Below are 25,814 nucleotides of genomic sequence, written 5' to 3'. Positions count from 1 at the left end.
TCCTTACTATGGAATTACTGATTGCTCTTAATCTGCAAGCACAGTTTCACGCCTGTGCAATGGAGAGGAAGCCTGACAGCTCTGGATGCTGCCGCAATGCAACGTACCATGGAAGCTCAGACCGATGCAGCAGGATGTAAACCTGAAGCGAGGGGCAGGAAGGGCGATGCTGGCCCTCGGTACGGAGCTAAACGGCACCGATGAGATCACAGCAAAGACTGCGTCATTCTCACGGGGTAGTTACGCCATCCCGCTTCTCTTGTGTGCTCTGCAAATATTTGCACAGTCAAAATACTCCTTTAAGCCTCTGTATTTTACCCCTAAGTAATCTGTCCGCAAACATTATTTGCAAAACTCACGTGTCCCGTTCAAGTGAGCATTTCAGCAGATGCCCTGCCTGAGCTGAGTGAGCAGATTTTAGCTCTCTGTCGAATATGAAACATTTCAAGTATCTTAGACCAAACGGAGGAAATACCGCTATGTTTATGTTAAAACAATGTTTTAATAAACAGCAGCATAAAATAATCAGTGTTTAATATCATCTCTGGCATGTGAAATACAAAAATGCACATATCTTAATTATAAAATAGCCTTTTCATTACATTTTCATGCTTGCCTAATTGAAATGCCCATAATTAATAAATCAATCATCAAGTAATACAGTGATTAAACGCATGCAGTGAAAACAAAGAAAAATATTTGTATAAGGTAGTGGCTGAATATCACCATAATATATTTCAAGAACATCTACATCAGGTTAAAAATAAAAAGAAACAGACCAAGATATAAAATGCAGAGATGTATTTTCACTTCTGCTGTACAAAACATTATCACACTTTTGTGCAAAAAGATAAAAATAAAGTCATATTATACAACATTGTCAACTGAGCAAAAGATTGTTTTTGTTCCGTGTACAATAAAAATACTATTCAGTACAAAAAAGTCTGTGAAAAACTGTAATGTACACAGCACTTTTGTAACTCATTAAAGTGGTTTCAAATGAATAATCTAGATTGCTTATACCTGAATGAATTTTTAGTAACTATACAAATGTCATATTTCTAAGGTGAAAGTTAACCCTAGTTCACATTATTAGAATTGACAGACAAAATTGCTATCAATGGATTTGCTGCCTAATGGAATGCGAGTTCCCCTTTTTTCAGGGTTACTGGAGTCATAGTCACTGAAATTACACATTGATCTGAAACAATAAATATTCCTGGGAAAACTGATTGTCATATATAAAATTGTGGTTTGGAGCTTTTCCATTAAACAGTTGCATAGCAACAAAAGGATATAAAATTTCTGCTTTAACTACTAGATTATGAAATGTTATCTTTGAATAAGCTGATTCAAGTTCTGAAATTAAAACACTTTAATTTCATTTACTTTAAGGCAATTTCTTAGAACTCCAGCCATCTTTAGCAGCCAATAGCAGATGATTTTTGTAGACTGCAAGTTGGTAACTCAAGCTATTGTGCTGTCATATAAATGACTTTTTTTTTTGGTCTGAATCTGAACTCAGACTCCCAACTTAACGAAAGACCAAAATCCTACCTGAAGTAATTTATTCAGCTCTCAGATCACATATTTGAAACATAATCCTTGACTGCAAAATTTACAAATATTTTAACTAGCTATTGGAACTGAAATTGCACACCCAGTAGATCTCTGAATATTTGCATCTCCTAAAAAAGAGACAAATATTAAAATATGTTTTCAGTATAAAAAAGTTTCTGTGATTTAAACCACATCAGAGGTTTAAGAAGCTGTGAAAAAGCATATGATAAGATGTTTTTATTAAAAAAAAAAAAAAAAGTCCCCCCCCGTCCCCTTTTTGAATTGTCGGTGGCACTTAAAGAAACAATGTGTCCATTGACAAAGCTGAGTATTCATACCACAATGATCTTTGTCTGGTTGATTCTGCCCATCCTGTTAAGCAGTTAAACTTCACAGAAGATACTTGCTGCAATGTCTGTTAAACAACCAGAAGAATCTTTAATAAAATATTTGAATATAAATCTTTTCTACGACTTTCTAGTTTGTATTGTAAATAGTTATATTTACAAAGGCCTCGCTTATTTACAATTCAGCTGAAATCATAGATTCATTAGGTCCATGGATGCTGGAGTCTCCTAATAGGGAAGACTGCTTTGAGTCAATTTTGTATGGTTTTTGAGTTTTATTTCCAAAAACCGTAATACCAATTCCCCCTGGATGACTGGGAATTGACATATGAGATAGCAAAGGAATATTTGCTTCCTGGTTGGATCCTGAAGATGGCAAACTAGTGACGTGACCTGTGCTGGTCGACCCGCTGGCGCTGCTCGGAGAACGACTCTTTGGAGGAGGACAGTGCTGGATTACCCTGGGCGGACCTTGCGGTTGATAGTGGGCAGCTGGGAAAGCAGCGTATCCTGGTGGAATCGGGTACCCGTTGATGGGGATGTATCGCTGGTTTTGAGGTATTGGTGGTCCGATGAACCCGGCGATTTGGCCTTGTGGTATACCTTGTGCTGGAAACATGTAGTTAGGGTACCTAGGATTACTGAGATTACTAACTGGACTTGCGCTGAGGGAAGTCGTTTGAGTGGTGGCGTTCCCACCGGAGGGGGTAGTAGAACTAGTGTGACTTGAAAGACCCTCCCATGAGCGCAGCCTGGCATGGATTTCTTTAAATCGTGGCCTCCGGGATGGCAGATCGTGCCAGCACTCTGTCATCAGGCTATACATTCTGGGAGGACAGTCTTCAGAGCATGGCAGCAGTTGTCTTTTCCTGATCATCTCTATGACTTCTTGATTACTAAATCCATAATACGGTTGAAGTCCAAAGCTGAATATTTCCCATAAAACAACTCCAAATGACCAAATATCTGAATCGGAAGAGAACTTGCCGTACATAATCGCCTCCGGTGGCATCCAGCGAATTGGTAGGAGAGACTTGTTTTGAACTCTGTAATAATCTGCCGAGTAGATTTCTCTCGAGAGTCCAAGGTCTGAAATTTTCACGTGAAGTTGTTCTCCAATTAAAATGTTACGAGCGGCGAGATCTTTATGGACAAAAAAATGACTTGATAAGTACTCCATCCCTGCTGCAATCTGGACTGCAATATGCAGGAAATCCCCATGGTCCAGGCTGGATTTTACAGTCCCATCCTCATCGCTGCTGCACCCAACATCCGAATGTGGCGATCGCATGATGAGAAACTCATGCAGGTCTCCTTGGTTCATGTACTCAAAAAGCATGCAGACGGGTTGCTCCTGGGTCACAACACCTAAGAGGCAAACGATGTTAGGGTGGTGGAGCTCGGCCATGAGCGATGCTTCTTGCTGGAACTCTGCCCACTGCTGGGGGTTGTTAAAGTCTTTTAGTGTCTTGATAGCAACGAGCTGAGCGTGATCCATGCCTGGAAGGTAGAGATGTCCCTTATAGATCTTGCCGAAAGCACATTCACCCAGTTCTTCCATGAAACGAACAGCAGACAGCGGCAGCTCCTTAGCCTTACTCTGTTAAAGAAATGACAGCAAACACGTCTGAAAAACAGGACTGAAAACATATTGTTAAGTAAAAGATCTTTTCGCACAGGACGTCTGAAAGCCAAGCAGACCAACACAGGAACTCCCTGGGCCACATACCCATTTGGCAATGATCCTGCTCAGCCCTGTGAGACGCGGGCACTGGTGCAACGGCATCCACCCCGGCCAGATACGGCCTGAAGGACACCAGTATCCCAACACCGGCAAAGCCCAGGGCAGAGTGCCATCTAATCTTTGTGCGCCCTGCTCCAAAACTTAATTTAGAATTACTTTTTACCCTCTACGCAAGATCAGATAAGTAGTAAGTATTAGATCTAAATATATGCTGGAACCAACAGCGTTTCAGCAAAGGCATTTATATACTTGGGCTTGGGCATTTATATACTTAAAATTGAATCTGACTAATTTCAGGAATTGAGGCAATTCACATACTTTAAGTAAGTACATGCTGAAGTGTTTTCTGGGCCAGGGCCTAAAGTTTTAGCAGAAAACTTTTTTTTAAAAACTATGTCCTTGTAGCCAATCTTTCTCGACTTTGCTATTAACCCTTCAATGTGCAGCAGAGACTACCTCTGTTCATGCTTGACTGAATGTTCAATCCTGAAACGTGCAGGACAGAGTCAGCTGGAAAAATGAGATAGTGGTCGAGAAGAAAGCCAAACTTTTTTAAAACTCTGCTGTTATTCTGGGTGCATATATTCACTCTTAGGCCATAAAAAATCGTATTATTTTCAGACAGTAACTTCCACATGTAACACCTCCACCCAAACCCACTCATTAAGGCTCCTCAGTATAGCCATAGGTAGTCATTTAAGGCTAAATGAGTTTGGGATCTATGTTTCATAACTTACTGTAAACATTAGCATTTGCATTCCTGAAATAATATAATGGCAGCTTTACAGTGGCAATATAGGAAAACAACTGACATTTAAAAAAATAATTTAAAAATGACAGTTTAGAATAAATGAATTCTAATCATATTGGCCACTTATGACTTTTAGACAAATACTGCATTAATAGTAATAGTAACAGCAACAGCAATAATGATGATGATGATGATGATGATAATAATAATATTAATAATAATAATAATAATAAAGCCATTCAAGCAGGCAGCCAGTAGACTGTACGGTGATGGCAGGAAATTAGCTATATTGTTGAGGAACAGATGGTTTATATTATACAAATCCTTTAGGCTAAAACTTGTTTAGGTCTGGCATATTGTAAATTATATTTTAGTAATGAAAGTGAAATGACCTCTGTCTGACCTGAGGCTGGGTTCGTCTGTTTGAACCAACATAGTGGAAAACTATGAAAGAAAATGAAGTCATAAAGTTTTGGCAGGAAGGGCTCATTTCAAGTTAAGCGGTTATAAATCTGCTTAGTTTGTGTTTGACAAGTATTTGTCATACATCGGTGTACAAAATGTAAAGAAGTGTAAAATACATATGAGGCAGCACGCCAAAGTAAACCGAGTACAAAGGGAGAGCAGTAAGAGTGAAGCCCACCGCCTCTATCTCTTTATCGGCTCCTTCCATTAGGTGAACAACAAGACCAGCTTAGTTTATTATATTTTTTGAAGGCATTTAAAATCCCTTAAAACTGAAACAGGCTTTTGGACGAAATGCTAACTTTTTTATTTGTATGAGCAAACACACATCTACCTCAGTTGGAGCTTGAAACCTAAGCGTGTTTTTACCCAAAGTTGCCATTAATACTGGATACAGTATTTAAAAATAGGATTCTCCTTCCTTTCTTTTAAAATTTTGTTTGAAGGCAATCAAAACATTTGAGACAGGGAGAGCTGGGTCTCCCAGTGGGAAAACAGAGAATTAGCATAAAGAAGATGGAAAGCTTTTTGCAGCATATACTTTGAACATAAAAAGAAAACAGCGCAGTCTGTATTTGCAAACAATTCTGGGCAAGTTGCTTTCCTATGTTGTGTGCGTAAGGCATCAGTGCGTCAGCAGTCCAGGTGGAAATGGTGACCTCATTAAAATGATGCTGACATTCCCATTATCTTCAGTTTAGTCAGGATCGTACCCCAATGATCTAGTAGGGCAGGGACCAAGAAGCAAATCCAAATTTACCAAACTATTCCACGGAGGTTGGATGCAAGATGTAGTTTTGACACTTACCTAATTAAGTGGCTTTTGTACTATTACCAACATTTTGATATACAGCTACTCTAAGACGCACATGAAAGCTGAAATTAAAAATTTTCAAGGAAAATCAAGATAAATTCACTGGGCTGGTGCGTGGGGGACTGAGGAGTTAAAATATAACAATAGACCAGACTCTGTCTGACCACCCCGAACAGATACCCCGCACAACAGTCCTGCTGGCACCACGACAGCAGCACCCAGTGCCTGCAACACTATTTAAAACAGGAATCCTAGTGTTAGCATTACGCCGTGTAAAAACATCTCTGTGTGCAGTTTGTATTACTAATGGGCAAAAGCAGCACTGCATTTTCCAGCACAGCTGCACAGTGGGTTTACTTTTATCACTGACTTAAAAAGACTCTCCTGCTCTTTCTGTGAGCTGCTGGTGAGCTGGAATTTTACTCTGCAACAACTTTCCGTGTCCGTCCCTGCCGCCCTGAGGCTGCGGCTCCACAGACACACGGGGCAACACCCCCAAAAGAGCAAGTAGTGCCTGGGTGGCACAGCTCCATCCATCCCTGCCCCTTGTAGCGTACTACCCCTAGTAGCGTACTACCCCTATCTCATGGAACACAGCTACTTAGGTAATTGTCCCTAGGCTGCCACAATTAACTGTTTAAACCTAATTCTATAAACTTGACATTTAAGAGCAAGCAACAGCGGTATCCCATAGCTGCTTTACTGAACTTAAGACGAAATCTACTCCAGAATTTATTCAGAGATGAAGAACACAGGTCCTGAAATACAAGTGTAACATTTCCTGATGCTGAGTGATCAGCTCTGCTGAAAGAACAGCTACAGCAGCGATATTTGAAGGTTAGAGTTCACACTGCTGAAATTCAATAAAATCAGAATTTGGATTCATTTTGCTATGTCATTTTCTAACAAAAATAACAGCTTACTCAAAGGCATGCTTGACTGCTTCAGATACTACAGTCGACACAGGTTCTATTCTAATTACTTGTAGCTACTGATTTTCACTCTGAAATGCTTCAAAAGAACAATCTCCATCGAGTTGTTCAAGAGAATTGGCATGGTGTGAAAAACAAGGCAAATACTCTTTCCAGGGCATTATTCTGCCTGTAGGTGGCAGAAGGCAGTTACAGCCCTGAAATGGGTGATCCGTACAGGTTTGCAAATCAGCTGCCCTGCCAATAAACAAGGAGCTCAAGGGTAATCACCCTGAAATCTGAAATGATTTTTAAAAATGCTTCATGAACCTGGGACTACAGTGAAGCAAAACAATACCGGCAACAAGAGTTGCTACGCATCAGCTGTGCTGGCCAGAACTGTGGGCAGATTTTTGAGGCTCTGTTTTGCTAATTTCTCTTTTTAACTGAGAGAATGGGTAAGCCTGAAAAAACAAGGAACAAATCTTTCCAAAGTGATTTCAGCTAAGAGAAAGATGACATATGACTACAGCAGACCCACGAAAAAACTCTCAAGAAAATGCTGAATCTCATCTTTATCTGCACTACTTTCTAACTTAAATGAGGCAATTTAGAGATGCTTCAGTACCGGGTCGCTTGCTTTATTATAAAAAACCTCCAGCTCCTATTTGTCCAGATACATGGACACATAGGAATTGCCTCCACTGGTCCAGCACACTTGCTATGCTGCCATCGAGAAAAGTCGTTATAAAAATTACAGCTAAAGGCACCAGCAGAAACTGCAAGTTGGAAATCAGCTTAATGTTTCAGCGCTGCGTTGATCAAAGCATTTCATTCCCTGCCTTTACAGACAGCAAATGTCGAAGCAGAAATGAGAGATTACCTTTGGTTTATAGGCGTTGAGCATTGACATCTCCACATTTTGTCCTCTTACGTGTTTAGGCTGTCTTTGAACAGGGGGGGAGGATGACTTCTGATTGTTGCGGCAGATGCAGATGAAGAAGAAGAGTAAGGCTATGGCCAGGGGAATAGTAACACTCGGCACCAGGATATACAGGATTTCCATTTTATTCTTTTCCTTGGAATCCTTATAATCTGGTTCAGAAAAAAAAGAACCCAAAACAATGAATGAAGTATCGCACAGAGTCAAATATATCCCTGGATCAACTAGAAGTGTTAAGAAGAATAAAACATCCAGGTAATACTACTGCAATCCACCTTGAATGCTGTTTTATTTCCTTAATATTAACAGAGCAATTAGTTTTGTTGAGTAACATTTCTGTAAGAACACAGAATGGCCAGGAACAATTTCCCTGAAGCATGTCAGTTCAAACCTACTTATGGTTATGAAATAGCTGATTACTGTGAGGTGGCTATTGCTTGGGGTGAAATGAAGTAATGGTCCAATACAGGTCGACAGAAAAGTTAATTTCTAAAATAGCTTATGGAAGAAAGGCTCTGGTGGAATTAGGGACTCCTCATTTTAATATGTGTATTAGTTTTTGGTGCCATAGTTTCCTTAATCCAACAAAAATGTGGGGAGCTTTAAGGATAGTTGTATCCCCCTATTTATTTCCAGCCTCCTGTTCTCAACATCTCCTAGCATTGGCCAAAGCACTTGTGTGGCCACCCAGGGCACTGGAACAAACAACATGTGCAACTGAAAACGCATTTTCTTGTTAGTTTTAGGTGCAGTAGCAGGAGGATTAGGGACTCTAGAGCTGAAGAAATGGAGAACACCTGGGAGATGGGAGGAGATGCATGGAAATGGCAAGAAAGAGAGAGAACAGTCCTGGGTTTTACCCCAGGAAGTCAGGAAAGGGGTTCAAAAAGTCTGAACACAGACAAAAGCAGCAGCATAATCTTAAAAAAAAAATCTTACATACTGAGGACTTGGTCTTAATAGGATTAACGGGCTAATGGGAAAACCCACCCCTCTACCAACTATATACTAATAGTGCGTCATCTGAGCAGGGTGGCAAGTGCTGGCACAAAGGACACAGCAATGATAGTTGAAAGGAAAGCTAGAGCATGGATAAAAAAGGAAGGATCCGGAAGAGGTTGGGAGGCTGGTTTATTTAAAATAGTACGCATGCTAGCCGCAATATTTGCCCCCTCAGCACGCAGCTCTTCACAGCCAGGCAGCGAGTGATTAATTTTAGAAACACGAAACCCTCTTCTACCACTGCCCAGCAAGGCAGAGCGGGGCCATCAGACACTCACCTCCCTCCAGCTGGCTCTGGTTTCACAGGGCACGTTGCTTAGAGGAAAGGTGCAGAGGGAGAGGAGAGGGAGGCTTTGGAAGGAGCTCACGTCCTCGCGTTCACGCAGCACCCGCTTGCGTTGACAAGGACGTGCCTTCCAGCCGGACCGCTCTGAGCACAGGGACGCTGAAGCCTGCTTTGCTCTGGTATTTCCAGGAGCATTCACAAAATTTAGGGTATAATTACGCACAGATTAACACACTAACTATGGGGTACCCCGGGAACTTTGAGGATGACCTTGAGCTGCAAGACCGGTGGCCGTAGCCTGGTTGTTTCCGAGGGAGATGGTGAATGTCTGCGGCAGCATCAGGCTTAGTGGATTCTGGCAGAATGGGGAATGTTTTATTATTCCTACAGGGTCATTTCAGTTTGTTTGTCTCTGTTTTCCAGGCTGGATTTTTAGAAGTGCTTAGCGGCCCACACAGATATCTTTTATGTGCTTAATTAAACATGAACTTGATCTGAGGCTTGGGTTTGACTCAAATTGTGACAGAGGCAAAGTTCAAATGGTTCTGGATGTCACTTTGCATAACCCCTCTCCTCTTACAGGCTCGAGCTGTCCTTCTGCTTCCCCCTACGCTCCCTTTTGACCATTCTTTTTAGATTAAGTTATGGCATCTGGTTTTTAATTGAGAGGAGAGAGAGTCCAAATATCTCTACAGCCTTTGGGAAACAAGAGAGCACCAAAGCACCGTCCCCATTACAGTCTCCCAGTGCCCAACAGAAGGGCGGTGTGTGCTCTCACCCTGCCTTCAGTGAACATCCAGCTCTACAGCCTGAACCCACTGTGGCTTTCCTTCGTGAGCTGCTGCCCTCTAGCACGGACATGCAATCAGTGCCTTTCCCCTCTTCCTCAAAACCTTCTTACATTTGTCTTTGCTAAGCCTCATGCTTGAATTACTCCATGTTTCATATCTTGCTACATTCAGATTGACAAACTTCTATGAAACGAATCTACTGCAGCTTGTGAGACAACTGAAAGATACAGTTGAAGAAAGAAAAAGAAAGCATCAGCACGAGGCAGACGGAGACCTGGCCACTAGTTCATCACCTGAGCTATTCCAGTCAAAGGGAATTATTATTCTTATTAAGTAGCAGCCCCTGCTGTGAAGCCTCATTAGGTTAATAGGTTTCTTGGGAGCCACCCTAATTAAATCCATTTCCCATCTAGGCATGTCCTGGTGAGGCAGAATGCACAATACTTATTAAAATGTGCCTGAAATGACTCTTTCAGCCAGTGCAAAACCAGCAGAATGCAAGTCCCACGTGGTATTTTGGTTTTAATATGCAGATTAGCATTTAACAATTAAATTACTACTCACCTGATAGAGCTCTATTTGTCTGTATTTAGAATAATAATGCCATATAACCCAGCTGTACAGTGAGTACCATTTAAGGCAGTGGTAAGAGGTAATTAAAACCCTTGTCAGGAATTCTTCAAGCCAGCCAGCCTATCTCATTTATTATCTAGTAAAAAGTTCAAATCAGAGACTTTTGCAACACGTCCAAAAGCATCCCGCTTTCAGCTATTTCAGATCAAAAGACTGAGCCAGTCCTGGGATCTCAGAGCCCATCTAGAGGGGGACTGGCAAGCAGCCCCCCCACCAACTCTTAATTACCCAATTATCCAGAAGTTGTGGAAAACACAAAATGCACACAGCTCAAAGGTCGTACAGTGGCAGTGCAGTGGAATACAGAAAGCTCAACGGCATCGCTGGCGGTGGACACACAGAGACCCCTGAGCTTGCCCAAACCGAGTTGCCCAAACCCCCTGGGGCTGAGCTACGTCTCCTCGCCCAGGCGTCTGTGCCCGGGGTGGAGAGCTAAGAGCCAACAGTATGCTAAGGGGAGTCCTGCTGACTGCTGCTTAGATCCAGATTTTTGTATTGAAGGACTGAAAAAGATCTTCAGGACCGTTTATACAGACTGACCTATTCTTGTGTAGACAGTCTACCACTGCGCCTAATTAACAAGCAAAATAACTGAAGTTAGATGCACTGAAATAATAGCAAAAGAGATATAGAACTCCAAGAAGCATATATGAATGTTAGAGAGGGTTTGAGATGCACATGATATAGCCCAGACTGTCTGCTTTTCCCCTGATCTACTCTTTCAGTAAGAACATAATTTAGATCCCATTTTGGCATCGATTCCCATCTTTCCATTAATTGAAAAAGACTTTGGAGCAGGCTCAGAACATGTCTCACTGCAGGAATGTTCATAACCATAACCAGAAATAATTTAATTTGGTTCTGGCTATCGAACAGTAACATCAAAAGGTATCTCCTTTCCAAGGGGAAAGGTAATGTTACTGTGACAACTTGTAGGCAACATAAAATTTTGTGTGAAACTTTGTACCGTGAATTTCCAGAACATTTCTGGGTGCATTTCTGGCATGTCCATGCAAATAGCACTATTTTTTTCTTGGCACGCTATCAATATTGTTATTTCTAAATGCAGATAAAACAATTAGGAACCATTTGTTCAGGTCTTCCATCCACTTCCCCCAGGTCTCAGAAAAGCAGAATAAAATGAGAGCTGAATCTCTATTTTTGTTCATTTTGCAAGACCAAAATGCAGCCAGGGCACTTCTGTAAACAGAAACCTAAAATACAGCTAAGAGGATCTGGCAAGATCATCTCTATTTTTTAAACAAGGCCTGAGCTCAGTTAAGCGAGGTTTGCCTTTATTAAAATGGCTATTAATAAACCAAGCAAAATGGAGAATGTTTTATAACCACTTTGTAGATCAGCGTCAACAGTACCACTTCTGTGATCCAATTTAATTTGGACTACAGAATTGTATTGATCGTAATGGCAACCTGGAAAGCCCAGGACGCTCGGGCTGGCAACGCGCTGCTGCTTCATCACCTTTTGGCGAGTGCTCAGGTATTCCCTACTAAAATATTTTCATGCCGCTACTTTGCCAGCTGCATGGGTGGTAAGTGCTCGAGTGTCTCCTTGGAGCAGGGATGTTGTGGCTTTAGCTACAAACGCTGTAGTTAGCCTTTCCTACAGCTCTCTTTTCAGGGATTCAAAAAAGACACTTTGCGCACAGCTCCTGTTTTGCAGGACGGCTGTATGGATGTGCCAAAACGGTTCCCCTTTTTGTTCCAAAAAGAAACAGAAAAAAGGTCAGTAATTACCACATGCCGGGACGTCACAAAGCTCAGACTTAAAGTTCTCATCTAAGGTGAAGCACCACGGGGCGTCCTTCTGGTTCCCCGGGTTGCGGCAGTAGGAGTGACCCCCGTTGAGCTCGGGGTACCTGATGGCGGTGAAGGTGTGGGTGTGGGGGTACTGCGAGTTCCACGGCTGGCACTGCCGCCCCGACCTGGTCACGCTCACGGTCCCCCGGTAATCTACTCCTGTGCTGTTGTAGCATTTGTGATCTGAAAAAAAAAAAAATTAAAAAAAAAAAAAATAATCCAAAGCAATAGTTGGTGGCGGCAAGGCGGATGGCCGCAGCACCCGGGGGCGGCGAGCTGCCGGCATCCCCCAGCCCTGGCGCGCTGCTGCTGGCCCGGGGCCGGGAAACCCAGTTTGGGAGCACGGGCTCCCAATTTGCTGCGGCTGTAACGCAGGGCCTGCTTTGCATTCACATTCCTGGGAGGATTTAAAGCTTATGCTTCTGTAATGAAAACAGCTTATGCCAAGCGTTTTTAATATAAGATACACAAAAGAAGTAAAAACTACAGTGGGAACCTGAATTGCAGCCATTATTTTCACATGAAGGTGGAGAATTTGTGGGAGCCACGTTTTATATTTGACTATTCAGATGTATAAGGGTTGTGAACAGGCTGCAGCCCAGCGTGTTCAAAGAGTGAGCTCAGCCGATGCCTGAAATTAGGCTGTATTAGGCAGGGACAGCCCCAGCCCCAGCCCCTACGAATGTTCCTCCTGATAAGCACCCTATACTACACCCGTGGTCTCGCTGGAGCACATCGGGCTGCTGCAGGAGGGCAGGGAGGCTGAAGCTACTGATGTTCCCCAGTGTTTGAATGCTTACACCATCATTGTTTCGTAGTTCATATTAATTGGAAAAGACCTGAAGCCAATAAACAGCATTTAGTCTGAACCCAGAGGCAGCTGAAGAAATAACTGAAAAAATATTTCTGAATTTCTACCCACTCTGGACTAGCTAGGGGAGAAGTGTGGGAGTGGGGTAATTCGAGAGCACGGCATCTGCAAGCTTTCAAAGACCAGCACTAGCTCCAACTCTGATGCACAAGCCCGTACAGCCAACCTTTTCACAGCGGTATTTTTTGCACGGAGGCACAGACGGTTTTCACTTACTTTTATTTATGGGATCTGCCATTGGAATCCCAATCCGGATACAATTGACAGCTTCGGGGCTATCTGGCTGGGGAAGATCTTCGCAGTTAGGCAGCTTTAATCTCATCAGAATCATGGGATTAGATCTTGCAAAAATATACTCTGTCTGACACAGGACGTTTTCCAGAATTTCACATTCATCGCGGCACAAGTCTCGTGGTTTGGGAGCTGACGAAGTCTCATCGCAGTAGGGGAAGGCGTAATGGCACAGCGAAGGAATAGCAAACTGGGAGCATTTATCCGACAAATGGCTGGAAGTGCCAATCATGGTGAAGGCAGCTGTAAAATATACAAAAGGATTTTACTTAACCCGGTGGGAATTTTATTCCTGTGCTCTTGCCTTCCCAGTGTAACCCTCACTTCCCATTGCGACTATTATTTTCAGATGTTCAGGTGATGAACGGGCCTTCCAGAAATACAGAGCGCTAATTACATTGGAAGTTATTAACAATGCTGATTTCGCTGACAGAGAACGTACATCTGATTTTCAACACGGGATTAATGTTAAGTATGTTACCAAAACCCCAAACCTAATTATACTTTTTGTTCCCAAATAATTTATAATGGCTTGCAAAGTCATATAATATTTGGATGCCCTTTAACCAACAGGTAAAAAGGAAAGTCCCTGCAGGATGCAGGATGACAGTACCAGTACCTTCGTGGAAGATGCCAGCTTTCACAATATTCCAAATGACTTTTCAAACAAAATGGCATAAGACTATGAACTGTTGGCTGTATAGAAACCATTGGCCTTTCCTGTGAGCAATGCAAAAGTCTTTTTCGCAATGCTGACAGCGTTTACAAAACGAAGACAGAACACTCTAGGGGGAAGAGAAATTTGGAATATTCTGACAGCAAGAGAAAATCTGAATATAGAGAAGATGATTACCATAGTTAGGATCTGGCCAAGGTTAATTTATATAAAAAAATAGAGAAGTATCATGATATCTACGAGGCCTCAGTTTGAATTCAGCACCCCCATCAGCGCAGCATCTCCCACAAAAACAATGAAAACTCGTTCTTTACTAAATCTAAAGGAAAAACACTACCTGCTAGATTACTTATGCAGCCTCTTCTAGCACCTAAATTATCTCAGCCACATAAAAATCAACTAAGTCTGGTCTCCCTTTGCTTTTAAAATCTGCTTGGGTAACAGCAGCACAAGGTAGCCTGGCTATGAGACTCCCAGAAGCTGTAAATACACAACCCCTTCTCCTTGGAGAATAATTTTTTTAGTTTCTTTTGGGGGAGCTGGATGACCAGAGACATGAAGGCTTCTCAGATCGTCACTCTCAGATGACTCCCTCCACTGACACTGCACAACGCAGGAGTCTCGGGTGAACTTTGTGGTGGGAATCTCACAGCAAGAGAGGATGAAGAGCAAATAAAAATAGTACTGCAGTTTATAAAACTCTAGCAGCTTTTTGGGAAAAGACCGCTTCATGGGGAAGAAGCAGGTACATTTTTTACCCACCTGTAATCTGATTTTCTATTTCACCTTGCATATGCAAAGACTCCATATAAATGGTTCGATTTCCAATAAATCGTGCACAAGCAATCCCCCTGTAGGGCTGGCAAAAACCGTCCTCTTCATACTCGTCACTGAAATCAATCATAAACACAAAAGGGTGAAACGTTTCACATGCGACTTTGCAACAAAATGTCACTACAGGGAGCTGGCACTTGTATTATTAGAGGCAGATGCGAGGGGCTTACTGTGTTTGTCTTGCACTCTGCGATTCGTTCTGGGTGACGCTCACCCAGCGCAGGAGCCCACATGCGGCCTTCCCCTCCATTAACAGCCTGTGATAAGGGATTATATGGTCTTTAGGTAGTGCAGGGGGCACGGCACAGGCTTTGTGCCCTGGATGATTTTAACCTTAAAGGATTCCCACACTGCTGCAGGCAGTTTTCAGTATCTCACAAACGAGCCCAAAGTGAATATATCCTTATACTCAACAAGATATTGAATAGTTCATTTTTTAAAAATACTCCAGCTGCCTGGTAAAACCAGGTAGCGGCATTTCAGGTTAGCCAGGATATGCACTGACACTGTATGAAATGAATGCTTTTTGCATGAGGGGGAAGGCTATACTCAGGAATATACCCAGCCTTGATTACAACAGAAAACATAAATTGCCTGAAGAAAAAGATTTATGTTTATTTAAAGCAGCTAATGTGCCATTTTCTATTTTTGAACCAAACTTGTACTTAATATTGATAAACATAGGATGAAGAGTCATGCTAGCAGAGGCAGAATTTAAAGTGTATATAGAAAATCAAACCACTCCCATCACTGATACCCTTGAAATAGGAAATGTTTCTTCAGTCTTCCTGAGTGTGGTAACAGTTATGGCTAAAACAGAACCAAAGCTAAGACAGGAGTTAAATAGACAGATTTCTTTCATTAGGTGCTTTGTTTTATGCAATATAGGAGACATTTAATACATAAATCCAGATGTGAAATTATTTGCCAATATTCTTCAAACAAAGCAGAGAAAGGAAATTACTAAACCTCTGAAGAGCAGACCAGTCACTGCTTATTTTGAACAGATAATCAACAGCTACGTGCTGGCACACAACAGATAGTTTTATGGATGTTTTGAGGAGGAGTTTGCATATGTGATCACTGAAACATGCACCTAACTGCATGAATCAGCCCTTTTACTTTCTTGCTTTGAGAATCCAGTTGGAGATATTTGGGACCCATTTTCTGGAAAGAAGGACACCTCAGCTCTGCTGAGGCCCCGGCAAAGGGACATGCCTAATGAAAATTTGCTGATAAATTCTTTGTTATTCATGCTGGCACCCACCCGAGGCAGCTACTATATGGCTCTCAAATTAGGAAAAATGATATTGGAATATCCCTAAGTATGATCACAGCTGGGTAGGCGACACGTTACTTTCTTTGTGTGCTTTTTTTTTTTTTTTTTTCAGAATTCATCCTCCCCCAGATGCTGAAAGTCTAACGGTGGAATCAGACTATGCCTTAATAGGGAAAAATCACAGCTTTTTTAATCAACTCTGCCATTAAGTTTAACAAAAGACACTTTCATCCCCTCCTGAAGACCTTGGCTGTGAAAGCTTGGAAATGCAAATTACATTTAGCCTCTTTGAAGTCACCCATTCATTGTGTGCATGGCTTAGAGCAGGCGGCCAGCCTGCAGCCCGGCTCCCCAGCGCCCTGTCACAGCGGCCAGGGCGAGCTAATGGGATTAGCTGGAAGAAGTGCTAGGATCGCCTTCCAGGACACCCCAAACATCTCCCGGCACTCCTCAGCTACCAGCTCCAGAGCACCATCCCAGGATTCACGCAGCGTTGTTTTCCAGTTCACAGGGAGAAGCTAGACACCACGAATTAACTGCAGTAATTTATGACTGTGAAGACAGGGGGGTGGGAAAGAGGAATGGTAGAGATGGAAACCTCCTTCCACAGACATCTCACATCAATTGAGAAATCAACGGGAAGGGGTCCAAGCTTCATTGGATGATGGTCCCAAGATGTTCCCAAGTACCTTGGAAACTGGATTGCAAAAGCACAACCTTTAAACTGCCAATTAAACTCTCCATTAACTAGAGCGATGGTAGGCTGAGATACGTCAGATAACAGATAGTATTGAGCCAACAAAGATAGCCTGAGATGTAAACAGAGACACACAACCACATCCATGTGTTTCTGCACGGAGTCAGCTCTGGCGAAAATATTTTCACTCTCTTGGCTCTTGAAGAGAAGATGAAACAGCTGAAACCTGAGCCAAAAAACCACAATAGCTACTGCAGGCTCTGGAGGTCAATTCTCCATCCTCTAATCAATAAATCCCCCAATAGGATATAATTCATTATTCATTTATTATTTATTATCATTTATTATGGAACTTAACTCAGGGACTACACCTAACAGCAACTGCTCTTGAAGGCAATCAGACATTGCAATTTAAGCACACAACTAGATAGAGAAGACAAAACCAGGAGGAATGCGATTAACATATCAACAAAGCAAACTCACCTCACTCTGAGGCTCACCTTTGAACTAAAGAAGATTTAACTGCAATAGCTGCACGCAGCAAGGATTTCGAGTGAGCAGGGACACCAGTTTACCTGGGTGGAAATGCCCCAACGAACAGGATTTTGGAGATAATCTCGGGAGGTGAAGATTAGAGTAAAGAGGAGAGCCTGGATCCCACCACCTCTGCCCCTGGGGCTGCATGCCAGCCTTGAATTCACAGAGGTAAAACATGAGATTAGTAGCTCAAATGGAGCAGGCGCTACTTTGAATTGGTTTGGAAATCAGCTCCACGATGGGCCAGAAGGATAAATCAAACGAAAGGAACAGGAGCACCAGAGTACTAGAGAAGGACCCCCGAGACACGAGAGGACGCGGTCCCTTGGTCTCCACTCGCAGAGCTGCTCTGCGGGGCCCCAGTGAAAAAGAGAAGTACTGGGCTGTGAGGTTCATCTATCGCTCCTGACAGCTATCAGGAGCTCAAAATAGCAGCTCCCGCAACAGGAGTCCTGATCATAGGCTGGTAACACATCATTGTGCTGAAGTTATTGGCACACGCTAGTCGACGAAGAAGTGGCCGCATCTCAGGCCCTGGCTCTGTTTCCATATCACCCTTCGTCAGCCGTTCAGGTTCACACAAAACCCCCTCTTGCCTCTGCATCTCTTCACGATGTCTCTCACCCTCCCTCACTCCTGCAGCTCTTTTCTGTGAGACGGCTCAGGATGGAAAGGTTTACATCTAGTATCTAGGGCCTCCCAGGGCATCCCTTTGGTCCTCGATGGGCAACCGGAGCTGTACCCAGCAATATCCAGGACGGCCCTGGAGACAACGCTGCTGCCAATGCAGCTGCAGCTCTGCCAGGCAGACCCTCCCCGAGCCATCGCTCCCCACAATACAGTGTTTTTGGGGGGGAGGCTGCCAGCTCTCCATCTAAGACCATTTCCTGCTGAACAGATTGCTGCCGAGGCTGAACACCCTCTGCTCGCCAGACGTTTCATCCAAAACCAGAGCTGTAGCCTGACACGGAGCCCACAATAGCATGCAGAGCTCCTACACAGCTTAAACACATTCCCCACCTCCCGCTGCCAACTGGCAGCCACTTCGGCGGCTGGCTTTAAAACGCAGCTATCAGTTTCTTGGGATCAAGGCTGAGATCGCCGATTCCTTTTACGTAGTTCACATTTTGCATACCTCACATGCTTTTTGTAAGCAAATCACAGCATCGCTGTTCAAATGTGTATCTGCTTTACGGTCCTGATCTGATTCTACCCACAGCAAAAGGGGCTCAAACAGGAGGTAAATGAGACCTGATTCAGCAATTAATGTGTTAAAATTTACGGACAAGCTTAAATTCTAATGGAATGGAAGTCAATCTAAGCCCATGGGCATTGCTGATTGGGGATGGACTTAATCACTCGGGCAAAATCTCTGCCGAACTAGAGAGGCAAGCAGTCAGCAGGTGAAAACCATGGACGTCAGCTCGCGGGAGCAATTTCAGCGATAATCGCAGGGCAGCTCGGCCGCCCTCCCAGTGTCAGATCTTGGGGTCCGGGTGCTGCCCCCCACCCGACTCCCACTTCTTCCACTGCCTGCACCCCACAAAGCTCTGGCAACCGTTCAGTGAAGACTACACAAGAAAAAGGAAAGCGCTGGATTTTAATGACTGACAGATGATACAGCACTGTAGCGTTTTACGATTATTTCTTTTCAGATTTGGTTTCCACTCTGTTTTCTGTTTGGATCTTTAAATATTTCTAGCCTTGATGTTTATCTTGGAGCTTGTTCATTGCTTTTAGATCCCGCTGCAGTTCCCCCTGCAACAATACTTTTGGCTTCCTGCAATAATAGTAGTACCATGGATTAAATTTACACTGTACTCAGGTGTCTTTAAGTATCTGATTGCACAAAGTTTACAGAAGACTGCGTAAGAGATTTGAAGGGTGTCCGCACCAACTCACTAACTTAATCTGACCTAGGCTAGAGCCTGCATCAACATGGGATGCGCTGGGTCTTCATGCAGCCCAAACTTGAACAGCATCTTTCCTTCTATGGATTACAGAGGCTGCATAGAAAAGTCAGCACTGTAATAAGGTACTTCATGTCTCTCTGGGTACGTCTGAATATAAGTCACTGTACAAGTAAAAGGACCCTGCCCTTGACATGTAGTTTAAGATGGCAAAGGTCTCAACACAGGTCACCTAGACAGAGCCAGAAGGAGAGACCAAGTCACCGCACACAAAAAAAATTGCAAATACTGACAAAGAATTCACTGTCAGTGCTCGGGTTCATTTTCCCCTCTTTAATTTTTTTCGTTTGTGCTAGCAATATTTACATCTGTCAACCCTGGGTCACCAGCAGCTTTTCACATACTGAAATGGTAACAAAATAATAAACCAGCCCTAAACCAAAGAATGGTCAGTGCAAGTTCCTGCTTTTCCTCTTTCCCTTTGCTTCTCACTCAGACCCTCCCAATCTCTGACTCTGTACTGGGATCCCAGAGGAGGTAGTTACATGAGCTGCATTAGGAGAGATCTCTTGATCTCATCTGCTCATGGCGTGACGGCTCCAGTGAATTGAAAGGTTGATCTGCCTCCCAGCACAGCGCCTTTCTGTTGCAGCCTGAAACCGGGGAGAATTTCTAATTGCCTCTGACTTGAAACAGCACCAGCTTTTTAGGCATCCCCATGCAAACCAGGCAAAGTACCTTGCAGCAGCGGAAAAGCAATAACAATCAGTTTGCAATTTGTTTCTTATCAGCTCGCACTAAACCTGGAGGGTCTGCATGGTATCCACCTCATCCAAACGCATCTCCGCAGTCTGGTTTCTAAATACAAACCATTTCTGCAAGATTCTCCATCAGAGTCCATTTCCCAACACGCTGTCTTTTCTTTCCCAGTCTTTTTCTGAATTACCAGAAATTGCCTGAATCTAAACAACATTCCCAGCAAATGTCAACAATGGGTCCACGAACTTAGTTTAGCAAAAGCTTTGTAACCAGGCTTTAACATGAGTTCACTGAGAAGTATTTTATAAATTAATAGAAAAACTGAACCTTGTGCAATCATGTTGTATTTATTTTCACAATATCCAATGTATTAAAAAATACATATTCCAAAGATGGTGTAATTGTGTGGTCATTTCTAACACACCCCATGGATTTCTTTCTTTTTTTTCCTCCCCTTTTTTTTCTTTGGCTTTAAGAAGGATTTGAATGAGTACCCAACGAGAAAGAATCATAAATCCAGGACTAATTTTGATATCTTGAGCAAAAATGGGCAGAGGAGAGATGTAGGACAAGGCAAGACAAAATCCCAAATACTGTGGGTGTCCCAAGACAAGACATAGGAGCATTGCCCTCCCTCCTGATGCCCATTCCAACACCAGCCTGCTAGGATACACACTTACACTTAGGTCCATTAGTATGTTGGTTAGACGGGATCATTGGATTACCATTATTTCGGTAAGCAAATCTCTAACAGCAATGTAAACAGGTGAGTGTACATAGAGGCAGTGAGGATTAATAAAAGCAGCAGGGGAAAGGACATCATAATGTTCAGTAAAGCCAGCACGGGATTAAGGTGCGCGTGCAAAGCCAGACTGATTTACAAAGATTAACTGATTTGAAGAGCAAAAGCAAATAAGTGGTGTATTATCTCCGAGATCTTCCAAGTGGAGATGGAGCAGCTTTGGCTCTGCATGAAGGCTGTGCAGACATTTTTTTCACTTACAAAGTGAAAGGCATTTTGTCTTGCTCAAAAAAAAAAAGTTCTACCATAGCACTAAACTAGTCAGAGCTGTTTATCTAAATAATTTATATCCAACAGCAGAGTACTGATGGGAAAATGCAGCCAACATTGCCTAGTTCAGACAACCAAGTGCTTTATACCCTTCTCTTCCCAGGGAAAACAGAAGTGTGAGCAGAGAGCTTAGCTCCCATCACCGTGGCACAGGCAGGGATCCGCATGGCACCTGGGCAGACTCCTGTGCCCACTCAAGAGCTGCACCAAAAGGGTCCTTCTTAACACTTGAGTCACGCACCTACAGATTTGCAACCTACAACTGGGGTTTATAGAGGGTGTTGCTTTAGGGGAGTTGAGTTCCTAATGAATGCTGATAGGTGACAGCACACGGGGAAGAAACACGCTCTAGAAAACTTTGCAGTTAATTAAAAGGTGTATCCATAAATTAGTTTTTTTATTATTACATATATCCAATACACCCTCTGTACATGCATTAATGCTGTATAAATTATTTGTACATTGTTAAATAAATTGTATTTTGTTCCGTACTCATGTTCCAGCTTCACACAGAATAAAATGAAAAGAGTTTTTACTTGGCAGATATCCCTTAAAGCAAACAGATGAATAATATTCTGTCATACTTTCCAAAGAGCAAAACCCAGTTGCTTGTGCCTCGCTTTGAAAATGGGAACATATTGGCTCTGTTTCATAACAATATTTCAGAAATGTGAGGGCTGCATTTTACTTTGCAAAAAGAAGAGAATTGCCCAGACTTGCATGTCACTGTGTAATTTAAGGAAAAGTTCTGTGTAATATAAGCTATTGCTGTTTTGACACCCCTTTAAAGTCACAAGGCAGCTAGGGTTTAAATGGTTCACTAGAAAAGCACAGGCATAAAATAAAAAAATTAATAACGCTGTCCTTTGACTTCATTAAATTTACAGAGTCCCATACCACCACTGATACACCTTGTTCCTACTACTACTACTACTACTAAAAAAATCAATAAGCGAATACGATCTGCCTAAGTAACTACTTAGTCGTTATCTCACATTCCAGACTGATAGCTGGTTTAACATGATGCCTCCGATCCAGAGACAGGTAAAGCATCCAAAATTAACTGAGTTTGGGATGCAGTTTTGCACGGCTTAGCACGTGGGATGGCACTGAGGGGCCCAGGCCAGCGCTGGGGCCCCATTACGGCCATTCTCCGCTACAACTGGGACAGACAAAATTCCCTGGCCCCCCAAAAATCTTCCAATTACCCAAATATATTGGTCTGAGCGTTTCTCAGGGCTGCATATCGCTGCGCTCCCCTCCCCCAGTCACTTCTCGTTAGAGGATTTCGGTGCTGAAAGGAGGCAGGTTTGTGCAGAGACATAAACATCACTGGTGAGAGCTGACATGTGTTTTCTACTAACCTCATCTGGGCAGCGCGGCAGCATCCACAGCTTTGGAAGCTTAATAAAATACATCTCTCGTGCAATTAATCCCTTGGCAAGGATGCACCGAAGCAATTACTGCATGTTTTTCTTTGTCATCATAAGAAAGTTTTACAGCGCCTCTATCAAAATGACTCATTTCGGAGAAGTAAAAGCTGCCTAGAAAAGCTCAATAACAGTGGCTGTGAATTTGATCTAAATATTGACCAAAAATAAATAAACTAGCTGGGATGTTAGCCTCTGAGATTTGTTCTTTTTCCCCTCTTAAACACTTCGTAACAATCCCTTCCCTACCAAACCTCCTCTTGGAAAGTCAATGGGCGTTCCTGCAAGCGAGGGTGCGAGCCGGCCGCGCGTTTGCTCAGCAGCTGCAGCTGGTTAGGAAACAACCCTGGTAACAGCGTTTGGATCTTTCCTGGCAGATTTCTTACATCATTATTCAAGATGAACTGCAAATCATATGCTCATAGTTACGGAAATGGCAGGAAACTTCTTGCACTTATGTTTTGTTTGACAAAGCGATTTTAAGGTTACGTTTGGAAGGTTGGTTCGTCCAACTTTCTAGATGCAGATTAAAAAAAAAAGTAAAATGTTTTTGAAGAGCAGTCAAGCGGGATAAGATTACAAGTGCTAAACGCTGCCTCTTCTATCAAACCTTTGTACTGCACAGAAAAACACTCTCCCTCCTCCTGGATTCCCTCACGGAGCTGCAACGATCTCACACACACGTTCCTTATCCACCTCTCATCAAGCATTAACCTTTAGATAAGGAGTTTTTGATGGAACGATCATCAGCTTCACCCCATAAATCGGCTGCAGCCGCTCTGCCCTGAGCGATACCAGACTCTCCCTCTGCCCCACAGGGGCTCAGGCCAGTTGGTCTGACGGCCCTCGGGAGCGGACGGGCAGGACCGGACCATTTCACATCCGCAGCCGTGAAAAGATGAGATTTTCTTTTCACCTGGCGAGAGAGCGACCCTCAGGCACTGCACCGGGAAGCTGGACGCGAAATAAGGCAGACGGGCAAAGGGAAGAGACTTCCTCTACCTGCCTCGGCCCCATCCCTCAGGTTTTTGTCCAAATCCCTAATAACCGGGACCTTTTTGAATGCACAGTTTGTGAGCACCTCAAAGTGTACTACAGCCCGACTGCCGCATCTCCATCAGCCCCTCCATGCCCAACCGTCACGGCTTGGTGCAGGACAAGTGATATCAAGCCACCAGATCCGATGGAGCTCCTTAATCAAACGCCTCATCGCTTTCATACGTATGAAAAGTATATCAGTGACCTATTTGACCAGGAAGCTGATATTCCCCGGAGACCGTTCTCTGTCTATAGCACTGCCATATGGGGGAGTTACTACAGGTTTGCTCGGTGCTGCATGAGGCCGGCACTCTTTCCCATAGGAACAGGAGAACAACACACCCTTCTGACTCTCGGGATCTGCCAGAAGGATATACTTAGGACTACAAAGAGGTCATATCACAAAGGACATACTCCAGACTGTATTCAGTCTCTAGTCAGATAAAAATCCCCAATACTAAGGAATTTCTTCATTATTTAGTCACACAAAGTTATGGAGGTTGTTCAGATTTCATTGAGCAATAAAATAAATTGCAGATTACATTGCGCATCACGCCCACAAATTTCATTTTTCCCCCTCATACAGAAAAGTGCACCTCTGTGATATATTCAAAAAAGAAACTTTAAATATTACAGTCAAGGTTGAGTCACCTTTCAAATGGCTTGATGTGGACATTAAGGGCTTTATTCCCAAATATTTTACTGCCTCTTTACAGGCATAATGGGGCCTCAGAGTGAGCGTTCATGCAACTGATACCACACGAGAAAGTCTCTTTACACCAAAAGTGTGGCATAACCAGGCTTTAATGCATAAGGAGCTGGGTCCTCCGAGGAGCATTGCTTTGAGAAAACAGCAGGGACGTGGGTACTTTGAAACCCTGTGATTAGAAAAGGGTGAGAATAATAACAAGGTTTTAAGTAACACCTTTTTGTTTGCCTTACGTTAAATCTCTTTTGTCAGATGTCCTTTTTTTAAGGAAAAATTAACATTTAAAATTTTCCAGTTAGCATTGCTAATGATTCCTGTCTCTCACAACTGCTTATTCACTGCTGAGGACTGAAACAGCTCAAGTGTTTAGCAAAAGCCATTTTGTATGCTACTGTATAATAGACACCTACCTTTGCAACAGGGTAGTCAAGTCTTCTGGAATGTGTAGAAAATAACACACATTCATAAATGAGAACATAAAAAATGAAAACGTTTACTCTAAAGCAAAAGACAATTATTTATGGTGCTAACACATAGACTATTTAAATAACATGGCAAAGTATCTTCATTTTCAAGCTATTTTTCCATCCCATGCGTTTTTTTTTTCTTTCCCTCCTATGGAAGGACATCCAAACTTCTCATTCTCCAGCAACATGTCTTAAAGACCTCGTTTATTCCCTGATAAAACTACTGCAGCTTGTTCTTTGCCAAGGAGAGACTTCTTGCAGAAGGCAATATCCCGCTCTTTCCTGGGCCTCAGGACACTGCAAATACAGCTTTGAACTATTCCTAACTGATACAAAAACTTGTAAGCACCAAGAGTCAACATTGAGCACTACAAAATGCGTTTCAGAACTTCTGCAGCCCATTTTATCTCACTAACTCTTTCCTGCTTTACTTCATTTTCTGAAGTCACAGCCTTATTTCTGCTCCTCCCTCCCCTCTCCTTCCTTCTAACATTTAATTTGTCTTATGTGACTCAAATAGGTCTTTCTTCTAGTGACCTAATATTTTAACCTTAAGCATGATGAAAAACAGACTTCACAAATCTGACACTTGAATTAAAAGTGAAACACATGCCTCAGCACAAGTTAATTAAAAATAATACATGTTAGCTTGTTTAAACTATTATTTGACCAAAAATTTGCACCCATCAGTAACTAGTATACTCCACAATTGCTACAAAAATAACAGTAACCACCATAAGCTCAAACTTACTGCAAAAATTAGCTATGTTACCTCTCCTTTTATTTAACAGACGTTTTCACAGATCCTGCTGAAGCTGCTGAGCCGAATTGCTGAGCTCTACCCAACGAGATGCCGAGCACACAGCGTGCGTGAGGGCTGTCGGAACCCAGGGGCACCAGTTCGGACTTCAGCACACCAGTACCCCAACGCATGAGCCCCGTACCTGCTCAGCATTGTGCATCACTGTTACATGCCCCAGTACTAATTCAGATGCTAATAATTAGTTGCAGATAACTAATTTTACAGGCATGTAGCCTTGCTCCTCTCAATGGGGTAACTCCTGCCCTGAAGTGCGTATCTGCGGTTCCCTTTCATGGGACAGGGGAGAGGCCAGGCACTACAAAGTAACGACACTGGATGGAGAGCAACTATGTGGAAAAAGATGATCTGAAATTCCAG

The 25,814-nt window shown here is 42.9% G+C and overlaps 1 protein-coding gene across 2 annotated transcripts in view; it reads right to left on the bottom strand.

Annotated features, from left to right (window-relative positions):
* Nucleotides 1-488: 488 nt before the first annotated feature.
* Nucleotides 489-25,814, bottom strand: part of ROR1 (receptor tyrosine kinase like orphan receptor 1) — a 171,233-nt gene continuing 145,907 nt past the window's right edge. The window contains exons 5-9 of one of the 2 annotated variants that reach the window (XM_075037290.1): nt 14,665-14,792; nt 13,152-13,469; nt 12,002-12,247; nt 7,476-7,687; nt 489-3,507 (exon numbers count right to left, since the gene is read on the bottom strand). In XM_075037290.1, coding sequence (XP_074893391.1) covers nt 2,083-3,507; nt 7,476-7,687; nt 12,002-12,247; nt 13,152-13,469; nt 14,665-14,792 — 2,329 coding nt within the window. In that variant the 3' untranslated portion in view covers nt 489-2,082. The remainder of the gene's footprint in view (nt 3,508-7,475; nt 7,688-12,001; nt 12,248-13,151; nt 13,470-14,664; nt 14,793-25,814) is intronic. The other variant, XM_075037291.1, reaches the window with a different exon arrangement.

The sequence above is a fragment of the Buteo buteo genome, chromosome 10, assembly GCF_964188355.1.
Source record: "Buteo buteo chromosome 10, bButBut1.hap1.1, whole genome shotgun sequence".
In the NCBI taxonomy this organism is placed as follows: domain Eukaryota; kingdom Metazoa; phylum Chordata; class Aves; order Accipitriformes; family Accipitridae; genus Buteo; species Buteo buteo.
The sequence above is the reverse complement of the archived record's forward strand: the minus strand, read 5'-3'. Positions and strand labels throughout refer to the sequence as shown.